This window comes from Phalacrocorax aristotelis, chromosome 2, assembly GCF_949628215.1.
Source record: "Phalacrocorax aristotelis chromosome 2, bGulAri2.1, whole genome shotgun sequence".
Classification (NCBI taxonomy): Eukaryota; Metazoa; Chordata; class Aves; order Suliformes; family Phalacrocoracidae; genus Phalacrocorax; species Phalacrocorax aristotelis.
The window spans coordinates 157,962,597-157,975,724 of NC_134277.1; the positions used below are offsets into that span (position 1 = coordinate 157,962,597).

General features: G+C 38.5%; 1 protein-coding gene across 6 annotated transcripts in view; it reads right to left on the reverse strand.

Moving 5' to 3' along the window:
* ASAP1 (ArfGAP with SH3 domain, ankyrin repeat and PH domain 1) overlaps nucleotides 1–13,128 on the reverse strand; it is a 161,226-nt gene that overhangs the window by 6,115 nt on the left and 141,983 nt on the right. For 5 of the 6 annotated variants that reach the window (XM_075085821.1, XM_075085823.1, XM_075085824.1 and 2 more), the window contains 4 exons: nucleotides 10,377–10,538; nucleotides 7,455–7,521; nucleotides 5,254–5,312; nucleotides 2,486–2,988 (listed from right to left, as the gene is read on the reverse strand). In XM_075085821.1, the coding sequence (XP_074941922.1) occupies nucleotides 2,486–2,988; nucleotides 5,254–5,312; nucleotides 7,455–7,521; nucleotides 10,377–10,538 (791 nt within the window). The remainder of the gene's footprint in view (nucleotides 1–2,485; nucleotides 2,989–5,253; nucleotides 5,313–7,454; nucleotides 7,522–10,376; nucleotides 10,539–13,128) is intronic. The other variant, XM_075085825.1, reaches the window with a different exon arrangement.

Consider the following 13,128-nt stretch of genomic DNA (forward strand, 5'->3'; position numbering starts at 1 on the left):
GTTATATGAGAGCAAAGGGGTTTTTTTTTTTGTTGTTGTTTTTTCTTCTTACAGCAAGGGTTTGCTGCAGCAAGAAGTTACTTCAAAGAATGCTTTCTCTCTTTTTCAAACAAATTCATATAATCTGAACAAAAATCCCAGCTATCACTAGGAATTGGAATTCAATATTAATGGGTATTTGGGGCCACTCCCAGCTTTCAACTCCAGAGCACCTTTATGAACGAAGAACGCTTCCAATCAACCCCCCAGCGATGAAGGGAAGCAACTAGTTCTGCCAGATAAAAATTGTCTCATTCAATAAAGAGACTAAAGAAAGTTAAATTCCTCTAAACTTAGAGAAGTGTATGCAACTCAGTTTGTAAAAACGCATGAAAAATGACAGCAATTGGTTCTGGTTCCTTCTGCTTAGTGCCACAGATGGTATTTTAATATTCTATTCCTTTCACTTAGGAGAGTGGTGAAAAGCAGAGTTCAAGCCCCAAGCGTATTGTCCAGAGCACAGTTTGGGGCACTGGTGCCTAAGAAATAGAAGCAATTCCAGGAGACGTAATTTGCAGCTATAAAACATCACCCACCCCACCCCCAAGTCCTTGTATCCAATATTAGTACTTACTAAGAAGAGACTTCTATGCTTAAGGCTGAATAATAATCAGCTGCTGCGGTCAACAGTAACCCCTCCATGTGCTTATACACATTCACCTTTTTTTTTTTTGTTGAAAAAGAAATATTTTGTTTTCTTTACAGAAAACACACACACAAAAGAACACTCAAGTGTTCAGTGTGATTTTAGAAGCACTCAGGGCAAGTTTAACTTCTCTAAAAATATCCTTTCAAGTCCTTATATAATAACAGCACCGACTTTCTTTACCTAATAATTCTGAACAATTTATTTTTCAAAATTTACAATAAAAAAAATCTGTGCTCATCTGTTTAGTAGATAAATAGTCAAAACCAAGAGTGAAGCACCCACAAGCGCTAACGGCTGCTGTTGTGGGTTTTACTGTTGTGCTGTGATGTAGTATTTCACCAGTTTGTGCGGAAGTGATATAGTCAGAGGATGAAAATGGAGGCAAGGCACATTTAAGAGGAATTCTTGCACAGCATTATTTGAACAAAAAAGACTGCAGTGGACGAGGAGATACACACGTGCATGCAGTGATATGCAGATAACTGGAAAGTAATTATCCCAGATACATCATAATTTGGATCATGGCAAAACAGTGGAACTACTTAATTTACTGCACATGTGAAAATGGCTGAATTTGGAGAACATGGATTTTTTTCCTCAGAATTTTTCTGTATAAAGAGAGAGGGGTTTTTTTTAAAGAAACAAAACAAAAAAACCACATAACAACCCAGAAATTGCTTTCTTTCCTCCTCTATAAAGTGACACGTAGCTGAGAATGTCCAGCATCATTTGCCAGCTTATATGTAAAAGTATGTAAGTAAACAGATCATAGCTGCAGACATGTTTTGATCAGATCCCTGTACTATTTTATTTCATCTCCAGAACACTCAGGAGGCCCAAGCAAGAGCCCTGTCGTTCTCAGTTCAGGTAGGGACTTACAGACAAGTCCAGGACAGAAGCCAAGCAGAGTGACGGCTCCAGAGAAAGAGTGTTCTTCCTCAGGCAAGTACAAGAAGGGAGAAACTCACCCTCTGCTTTCATTACAAGAACGGAAGTCTTATTTCCTTTACATAAGTGCTTTGCATAGCCAATTTGACAAGCAAAACCATCTCCTTTTTGATGTATTCTTAATGACGAAAATCTTAAGAGAGCTCTGGAGTTTCATAAAATTATTTCAATACACATATGCATGACAAATCCTCCGCTGGATGGAAATTGCACTGGTTAGCAAGATGAACAGCAAGATGAGTTGGGGGTTGAACAAGGAGACTTAGAATTGAGTTATAGTTCCAGCTCTGCTACTACACACCAACCAGCAACATCAATTCTGCCACCTCAGTAATCTATTGGAACCTTTGTTAACCACTTAGGGACATCGACATTAAATACGACAGGAGCATTTACTAGTTTGTCACAGTTGACCTCACCTTACGTTTTTTAGCTACTGACAGTAGGTGCTAACATCCCTTCGTCAAGCTTACAAAAATCAATAGTAATCTAAGGCATACAAAGCAGTGAGCAAAGGCAGCAGAGAAAACCACCAATTATTTCAGAATTATAACTGGCATGGATAAAAATGCCCAAGTTCCGTAATAAATCTAAATACATCGTCCTGCTCCAAAGGCTATTGTTTTAAGTTAACTAGTATTTGTTTCAGTGTGCAAGAGGCCTTGTAAACCCCCAGCATCTGCTAAAGCTGCTTGAGAGCACCAAAAAAGCCCCTCATTCCCCATCCTAGCCCATAACATTATGTTGCTTTGTGTGCATAGCTCAAGGGTGGGGTTTTGTTTTGCACAGATAGTCCTACAGTAACTTTGAAGCCTTTGCATGGATCCTCTCAACTGGTTGAATACCTACCATATTTATTTTCCTGGGAAGCGGCACAGGGGTTTCTGGCAGGGTATGTGTTATGTCATTAGACTCTTCAGACGCTTGCCTTTGGACGGTGTCTCTAGATTGTACGTTTGGAGAAAGATCTAAGGAGTGAGATTTTTGATTTGCCTCTGAGGGCTGAGGCTTTGGTGATGCTTCTCCACCTTGAGTTTTAGCCAACAGCTCTCCTAGCTGAGGTTTTGGAGGAAGGTCCTTCATTTGCGGCTTTGGAGGCAAGTCTCCAAGTTGTGGTTTTGGTGGCAAGTCTCCTAGCTGAGGCTTTGGGGGTAGTTCTCCAGGCTTTGGGGGTAGATCTCCCACTTGAGGTTTCTGAGTTAATTCCAGAGGCAGAGGCTTTGGGGGCAAGTCTCCAGGTTGTGGTTTCTGTGGTATATCGATGGACAGTGAGGGCTTCTGAAAGATTTCCGTGTGCTGATGGGATTTATCTATTGAAAGATGATGACTGGTTTCTATTTTCCTTAGTGCCACTAAAACGAAAGAGCATAACAATGGTTTTTCACAATCTCATCTAAATATTAAAGAACTCAAGCACATACCAGAACTGTAATTGTGTAATGACCGCATGTTCTCTGAGCCCCGATAACTGTCCCTATTTCCTCCAGCGAATGACAAATGAAAGGCAATGCAACTTTACTTAACCCTTTTTCACTGAGGTCTCATTTCAGTGCTCCTACTGGAGGTCAGGAGTGCTTAATGCAACAGCTACTAGGTGTCAATTTACAGATTAAGTGCCTAAGGTGAAATAAGGCAATTGCTTATTGCACCTACACCAAAAATATTAAACCTAAGAAAAGATGTATTTTGCAAAACAACCTATCAACCCGCTGATGTGACTGCAATGAAAATCCTCTTTAATGCCAATTATTCCTTTTACAGTTGAACTCCCTACAAAAAAAAAAAGCCGAGTCTCAGGATTAGTACCTGTAAAACGCTAGAGGAAAGCAAGTGACCAGGTATGTCTACACAGCATATAGAATAAATGGTATTATAGACATTCAAACTAAAACTAATGAAAAATAAATTATTTTAAATTTATAAATTGTAAATATTTACAATTTAGTAAAGATTAAAATTTTAAAAACAGCGTATTTTGCAGTTTTTATGGAAGGAAATTGAAAATAGCTTTTCAAATAGGTTTCTTCTCAGTGTCATGCATCGATTCTACTGCTAAGTTCCCTATAAGAACTCGACTGAAATCCACCTTAAAAACAAAACCAAAACAACACACACACAAAACCCTCAAACCCCTAAACCAAACAACTCTACATTAAAGCAGATGAAGGGGGACAGGAGAAAAAACGGTTACAACCCATGATGAAAGCAACACATTTTGACCAGAGCAAATAATTTCCTATTGTATCCAGCATTGCTTTGCTATCACATAATACCAGCCAAAAAGGTGGCCTGACATTTTACAACAAAAGCAACAACACTCGCTTTGGGTATCACCTACTGCCACACACTTCCATGCAATACTTACTGTTATTTATACCAAAAAAATGAAAACTTTGCATAATTTCCATGAAAGAAATTGTATAGCTACTAGCAGATGCCTCATTTTAAAAAAACCATCTGTGTTGATACTTGTATATGGCTTTGTCTCCTAGACTAATCTAGTAGCAAATGTACAAGCACTAATCATCCACATTGGTTTGAGGCTTAAATAAATGATATGAAAAAACCTGATAGCAGCCCTTATCAAAGTGCCTTGATTGAGCCCATCTTAAATCTTCACCTATATAATTTTAAATCAAGGAAGTGTTGACTTCCTTTGCAGTGCCATCCTATCGCATCATTGGCATTTCTTTCAAAAGATGATACCATGTCATAATAATTGTATTTCAACAAAGCTGAAATTTCACACTTGCATTTTCTGTTAAATGCTTTGCACACTCTATTTCAGTCACCTAGCTTCTGAAGTTTGGACAGGCATCATTTCCTGATCTTCAGGCTCTGTAGTGATCACCCACTCATACAGGTATAGCGTATTTTTGATGGATTCTAGATCAGACAGAGCTACAAGAAAGGTCTACTTTCAACTTTATAGTCAACTGCTGCAATAACTCAAAAAACTATATAAAACCTGCTGTATGAGTTTAAAGAGAGACTACAAAACATTTCTAAAAAATAAGGGCCATAAGGTTCACTGGGATGACGGTCTCAGCAAGTTCATCACCAATGTATAAGCAAGCACGTAACAGTACCTGATTATTTTCAATATATTAATGAGGACAACCACCCTGATCGCCAAAACATGGCAATGGACACAGCTCATTTCAGGGGTATCAAGAAATCAGACTTAAGGATATTAGGAAGAAAAAAAGAGTTTACCAATGAGTGTGGTCAAAGAAATGGGAGCCCAGAGAGGTTATCCATGGAGATACTCAAAATGTGACTGGACATGGTCTTGAGCAACCTTCTCTCATGTCATGAAATTAGCCCTGCTCTGAGTGGTGGATTGGTCCCAGCTGATCTCCTGGGGTCTCTTCCAACTTCAGTTAGTTTATGAAATTTTTTTTCTTTCCTCCTTATAATCCACAGGTCTAATTTTCTTAGTTTAATAAAAACCTTCCCGATCTTCCAAAATCCTTTCAGTTTTGCTAAAGTTTCATGGTTTGTGACATTTTAGAAAGAAAACTTTTGCTGAAAAGATCCGTATATTTAAAACAAATATCTACTTTCACATGTTTAAAAGATATCGTTACGAGAATACCCACAAAGAGAACTCTTACCTTTTTGAGGTAGTTTGGGAAGAACTCTAGGGCCAAGTGCAGTCTTTGCAGTCCCAGTGCTAAAACAACAGGTGTGAATTATTAGTGCTTACAACTGTTATAAAATATACTTTTTCTTTCCTATTTTTCCCCTCCACACATCCATAATTTAAAAAATATGCCCCAAATTTATTTTGCTTCTTTTCTATAACCATCTGGTCTGTGGATCAATCCCAAAATTCAAAGCACTGTTAAGAATGAACTGCTTTTTTTCTGAGAAACACACATATAAACCCCACAGAACTTTAATGCTACAGGGCAGATTTATTCTACGAACTATGGTACGTGCAACTCTGAAAATAGGTGAAGCTGAAAGACCAGCTCAGTGGGCAGATCCTGAACTTTAAGGAAAATTTGGTTTTTAAAATATTTATACTGAAGCATTCAAAACATAATCTGTCCTTTATGTCAGTGGTTTGAAGCTTGAGGATATTCCAGGAGCCTATGTCTTGTAGCCTACCGCACGTGTATATTGTATTGCCTGCGAATGGCAGCTGCATTAGGAGACAGTCTCTGCTACTCCAAGGAAATACTGATGATTGTGGGAAAACAGCATGCTTTACTTCGTCAACCTGTGCTACAGCTGTGTTAGCTACTTGTAGTGGTAAGCAATGATACAAGCAGGAGTGTTGCAAGTAATTTAATTACAGCATAAAAATCGGAGATTTTTGGTAATATGCAACTCTTCCCAGCTCTGCTTTTTGTTGTAGACAGTATTTCCAGAATTAACACCAGGCTGGCTCAAATTTGCAAACATGGCACGTGAGGGCAAAACATATTACAAGTTTCAACAAAACCCCACCGAATTTCTTCCACCAAAACCACACCTGAGTCACTTTTATAGAAAAGGACTGTGGAAGAAAAGAAGAAAGCCAGTTGATTTAAGGCATAAAAATCAAACAATAAATCAAATAAAAGTCAGTATCGCCTCAAAATAATTACTTAAAAACAAGGAAAAAGAAAAACAAATGAGGAATTTGCCTGAATATGTTCAACAGAGCAGAGTCTTCTGCATCAACAGCCTTGACTCTGGTGTTGTCTCTGAAGCTAACGTTTCAAAACTAGTATGATGAAACAATTTCCTAGCTTTTTCTAAATAGTCAAAATATATCATGACACAAAACTGAAAGAACAGCCAAGCTCAGTCTAGATTCAATAAATAATTACATCGGCCTTTATCTAATGCCATCAAGCACGAGTATCACGCTTTTACCCATGTCTTTGTGCTGCAGAACATCACCACGTTTTTCCCTGAATACCCAGTGCCACCTGGATGGATTCAGCAAACATGGCAAGTCAGCTGTGCTGCCAACACCACGTCCTCTGCCTGTCCTGGCAAGGCAGACCCCAGACTGAGGAGTGTCTAGAAACTACCTACACATCTTCTACTGTGATTTGTTTGACGTTACACATCTATCTCCAGTCACGGCCTGATCACGCACACTTGTGGTCACGCAAGGTCTCCGTCATGTTGCCTGAGGCACGTGTTTATTAGAGTTATGACTCTCTGAACCTCAGGACCTTGGAATCACAACACAGATAAAGGAGTAACAAACACTATGTGACAGGAATGTATGGCTATCCTTACTACCTCAGCTATTGAAAAAGACACTTGTAATGTACTGACCTAATGAACTACAAGCTAAAAGCACTTCATGTTATTACAGACTGTGTGTCAGCACATAAGCCTGACAGACTGGAAGCTGGAAGACTGAGATGAATTCTCTTTCTTATGGAGCTGTCTTCAAGCCAGCCTGTACCTGGAGTGACACTTCTGCAGCTACAGGCATGAGACCTCACACTGAAGCAGATAAAATGAAATGCCAGGAGACATGACAATAAACCTTTTGTCCTGCTGGACTGCAGTCTGAGGCAACACTCCCCAGCTCGGAGCGCACTACTGTAGGAGCGGTAGATAGATTCTGGTACAAGTTGTTCTGTCCATCCTGCTCAAAGGATGGCTTGTGTATGGACAGCTATGTACGAAGCGTAGGAGGCTCAATGAAGCCAAAGTATTTGTATAGTAGTAAGGCATGCAGAGAACTAATGAAGAAACACAGCTCAGATTTTACTTATACGAGAGGCAACTTTTTTTTTCTAATTTGTAAATTAGTTATATTTAGATAAATTTTCATCTTTGCTTTCACATACACAGATTTTACCTTGACTGCTGAGACATCCCCTCAAACTTGTTTGCAGCCTTAGTTGAAGGTGGGCCCAAATCATTACCTGAGGTTAAAAAAAAGCACAATTTGAGAAAAAAACCCACATTAGGATAACTGAAGTATAATCAGCAGAGGGTACAACTTAAAGCAAAGTACACATTCTTCCAAGTATCCTCTATACTACATGTCTAAAGATTTTAAAGATCATTCTTTATTAATAATTTTGTAACTGAAGAAGCATCAGGGACCATAATAATCCAACTTGACCTTTCATATAACACATTTTAAAACAACTCACCGGTAGCTCCCATCTGCTGGCAAGGAAAGATTGAATGGCACTGCTGAGTTACTGCTGTAGGGCATTAGTTTTGGATATAGTGTTTCAATTTTCTCTGCACAGAAGGAGATACTGCAGGCCAGTATCAAATAAATTTATCGCAGAAGTTTACATTTTGCATTATGAGGCACATCTTTTTACAACCACCATGATTTGATTTTATTCACAAAACATCAAATTTCTAAGGATTGGTATTTTATCCTACATAACCTTTGCTGATTTAAGGACTAAGTCAGTACGTTAGCACAACCTGAATATTAACTGTTGGTAAAGACAAGATCCTGGGTATACTCAATTCTGTCAAAAGGCAGCAAAATCCAACCCAACTGCTTCTGAACTCCTTCAGCAGAAAGCTTCTCTTTCATTAACCATCCTCACTGCCAAGGTACAACCATACCAACTACTTCATTTTAGTGCCTTTACCATTCCCCCTTTCCTCTTCTGTTAGAGCATGTCTAAACAGTCTAAGAACCAACTTCAACAACCATTAGTAAATTTTGTCACTGAAATAGATGTAAAGGGACATTTAATGACTGAAGAACACAAAATACTTCCTGTGCAAAAGAATGGTATATCCACCTAGATACCATTCTTAGGGCATTGAAGTCTAAATGAAACAGCAGAAAAGGCTCATGCTGAGCCTTGCTAAAAATATGTTTATGTTTAAAAATGGAAAAAAAAAGAAAAATAAAGGTAAGAAACAGCAAACCCGTCACACGTAGATCCTATGGATAAAGCAGGAAAAATACCTCACGGTTGCTATGGAAATCCAAATAATCTAAACGACATTTTTAGAACATCTTTAAATAGCAACTTAATTTGCTTAGACGTAATGTAAGGATTGCTTTGCTTGAAACTTCAGTTAATGCACAGATCAGAAAACAAATGCTGAAGTTCAACGTAACAAGAAATATAACAGAAAAAAAGCTTCTGAAAGGAAAAGCAGTGAATATTTGACAACATTCTTAAACCAAAAACAGAAAGGCAGATACAAGAAACACCCTCATTTATAAACACAAAACTTAATACTTGTTTAAAACCCAAATGGACTTTGAAATGAGTTTTTGTACAGATCTTGGCTAAGATAAAGGGGAGAAGAGGCCCCTCTTCCATCCATGGAAGTTTAGTCTGCACTGTAGAGCAGAAAAGAGGCAGAATAAGCAATGTTCTTCTCTGGCCCTGCTTTGAAAAGTTTTTCTACTGCTATAAGGGTCTTCATCTTCAACTCCACGCCTCCCAGATTTTCCTTTTCCTTCATCTGTTGTCTAGTATTTTTAAGGAAAAGTTGGCACTAGCTTAGCATCTGTTCCTACCACACCTTTCATCCTCCTAGTGTTCCATTGTATAGTATTCCAGCATATGGTACTTTAGGTGCTGTTTTGGGTGTATATATTTGGCCATTTTAAAATTTTTGAAGTCTGAGCTCTTCAAAACGTCTTTACTACCCCTGAAATAGTACAGAGCTGTTAGACTCATAGGAAATACAGGAAACTTTTTTTCCATATCCCAGATATCTGAAAAGTAGAGAATTGAAAAGATTGCCATTATTTGTATTTCTTGAGAAAAAGACTTTGCTTTTCATTGGTCTTTGTACTTCATATTAAATCCTAGATTCAAATCACATATTCTACACGAGTACTCCATGATTTACCACATTTAACTCAATTTGCTGAAAAAATGGTGCTTTTAGGCTTGCCATTTTTTTTTAGGCTAGTAACTTTGTGTTTATATTAGAACAGAGAGAGGATACTCCTAAGATGTAAGTAGTGTATGGATGACCCCCCTGTGTAAACACTGGATTCCAGCTCAAAAGTTTACAGATTTATGGAAAACCTGCCACCGAGACTAAAACTACAGAAAATTACATGCGCCTGAGGTTTATAGCTGCAGGGAGAAGATGACTGCATAGAGCAATGTTTATTGAAAAGAGGAAGAATAGTCTGAAAGATAGTTTCTAAAAAGCTTCTGTCAGAAAGGTGTTTTAAAAAGTGCTGTTTCTGTGTAACTTCTGCAGACAGAAGGATGCCAACCTCCCAGTCTTTATACACATACAGACAACACCACAAAACCCAAAAACAATTTAAGACAACACATCCCCACCAGCTAGATGTGAACACTTTCCAGGAGAGATCTGGCAGTGCCCAAGGAAGGAAGCTCTTCTGGCAATCAGGAGAACCACACAGACTCACTGAAGTGTATCTACCCCAAATCAAGCCCCATCTAGATTAATGAGCCGGTCAGAACAGCAGCAGGGGTGAGGAAGCAGATGCAGAGTAGATGCAGCAGATGAGGGAGCGGGGGGAGGGCAGCCTGGGCAGCTAAGGTAGAGAGGGAGGCAGCAGAGGAGATTGAATTGGGCCCCAGGGGAGCATGGAATAGTTTCAATTTTCTCAAGCGAGACCCAGATACAGAAGCCTGGAAGTTAGAGTGACAGAAGATAGAACTGTTGATTTATCTGAGCTGACGTTACATCAAGCTGCAGTCATTGGAAAGCAAGCACCAGGTAAAAAGAAACCAAAGATCATTTATCATCCATCATAAAGGTTTTCCCCTGCCCTTTTGTTTTGCATTTCAAAACTCACCCCAAGGAATTGGGCCCTTATTCTGGGGTCCATGAGGTAGTGGGCTTGGTGGGTCAGAGAGGGTTCTTTTGTGTCCTGGGGGTGGGGGAGGTGGTCTCTTCTTGGAAAGAGTGGAGCTGCCACTAGAGGTTTGAGTGCTTAGAGGGAGGGTTGAAGGTGGGCCTGCAAAATAACAAACAATCTTCTTACAAATACATGTGCATAAACATCAAAGCAGCACTGAAAAATTCACAGTCAGACCCACAGAAGTGCAGCAAAAGACTAAAACAAAAGGACAAGCCATGCCAAAACACCTGTTTAGATTAAACGACACATTCACCACATTTGTAACCATCTTAGCTGCGGGAATGTAAGCAACCTAGCAATAGAATGACACGTGTACTTATGCTTAAAAAAATACAGGATTAATCACTCCAGGATTTCTAATTTTAGGCATTGTTAAAAAAAAAAAGCGCAGCAGGAAATCATAAAATTAAGTAATACTTAGCATGTGGGATTAAAATTACTATTAATTTATACCAGAATGAAATAGATTTCTGGATGTTCTATTACGTGGGGATTTTTCTTCCCCCCCTCCAGAGCATCCCATACAAATTCTGTTAATAAACTTGGGGGAGGGGGGGGGATAGAAATCTATATATCTATAATTTTGAACATAGGACTGTAAGCTTTGTAAGTTTTTCTGAGTTATTTCCCATTTTTTTCTGTAGCTTCAATACATCAGAATATGCATTTTTAGGGCAATGCAAATTGTTGTATGCAGCGTGTATAAAATAAACATCAACAAGCCCTTTCTGAGGCTAAGAACAGATATTTAATGGTAGCATTACTTATAAGAGCTTATGCAGTCACTCCTACCCTTAAACCCTTTATTTCCCCCTGCATCAATCTTATCAAAAGTATTATTCAACACAATGCCTGTTTTACAGGATATGGGAACAGATACAGATTGAAAGACAAAATAACCCAGAGGGAAGACAAGAGTTTTCCCTTTTTCACCATTCACTTTCAAAAATGTCTTTAATACAAAGCTCAAGGAAGCAGGTAGTGCAGGGCACAACTCTTCAAGTCAGCTGCCATTATCGCCAAAAGAAACTACTTGTAACATTTATCTAAATTAGTTCTACATTAGGTTAGAAAAGCTTTAAGGGTTTTGTTTTTGGGGTTTGGGTTTTGCATGTAAAAGAGCTCTGCCTTCACAGGCTCTGGATAAATGCAGACAACTGACAAAGTTTTAAAGGCAAAGTTTTTTGATACCTGAAATTTCAAGTCTATCGTCACATTTTTGTTGCACTATGGAACCAACTTGCCTAGTTTTGAAAACCTAACTTATTTGAACAGCATTTGAGAAAAATCTTCATTTTTGTCAAACAGCATATAGCCTAACCTGCACACAGAACTAGAGCCGCCTCTTTAAAAATATTTATTACCAGTCTCTATTGTAGACTAAAAATTACCAAAGTCTGCATTCCTTCCCAAATTACCATATGTCATAAAAGTATTAAAATCGGTGAAGAATAATCTTTGCTAAAATTCCTTAGGTGAAATATTACACACTGAAAAAAGTAACTTCAAAATTATCCTATAAGCATATGTACGTTTGCCAGATATTTTCAGCAGGTGACCTCCCTCTTGCTTCTTAAGCCCAAAGAAAAGATTAATAAAACTGCCCGTAATGATTCAATCTATTCTCTTCCAAATCCATGCATTTGCTCCTCAGAAGAATCTCAACCACAACCTCAGCAGGTATTTTAGGCCTGACTTTCCACTAATTGCTTACTCTTGGAAATCAAATTATATATCTTGCGATTGTCTCAATATACTTCCAAGTTTACAAACAATTAATTGACAAGCAGTCAAATGTTAGTACAAATAAATAAGATTGTTCCCCAATTTGTATCCTTTCTCATTTTAATTTCTCCCATGAGCTTAAACAAGCGAGCTAATTTAAACCATGCACTGAAATGCTTCTGCCAGCAAAAATAATGTCTTTCGTGCTAAGTTTTGACTGACGATCCCTTAGACTTCTGCAAGTTATAAATTCTTCAATTTTCTTAATATGAATCAAAGGTTGTTCTATAAACCATAAGCAACTCGGAGTATACCTACGAGTGGTGAGGGGGAAAGGAAAACTCACTATCCAGTGTTACCAGGAGCATTATTTTGAAAGCACGTAGAAATCCTACACGGTACGTCAGTGTAGCATTTTCCTCTTCTCCTGACTCTCGAAAAGGAGTTACACGCTTCCAAAATGTCTGCAAGTAGGACCGGCCAACACCGCTCAGGTTCTGTCCTACCACCACCTAGTGCCCTGCTCCTCGTACTGCACTGCAGCCTTGCCCCTGCCCAGGCGCTCCCCAGCCCCGCCACAAGCGACAGAGAGTTCAAACTTGGCTTAAAGGAAAAAAAAAAAGTGGAGGAAATGCACTGAAGTAGGATCGTGTGCTTACTGCAAAAATAAAACTTCAGACCTGAAGTAAAATTTTTACTTTTAATTGCCAATAAAATGAAGACCCTTTCTCTACAAAAAATAAAATTTAGTAGCATTAAAAAATCTTTAAATGTGGTTATGTGGATATGTTTTCTATTTCACACTGGTAGTACATCTCCAGACATCACAGAGGAGTTGAAAACCATTATCACTTCGTAGTTTTCAAAAGTTCACGTGGCATACAACAGTTACAGGGAAAAAGTGTTAAGGTATAAAAAATAGTGCACCTTTTCAGACTCCTGGCATTTGTTCCTATATTAA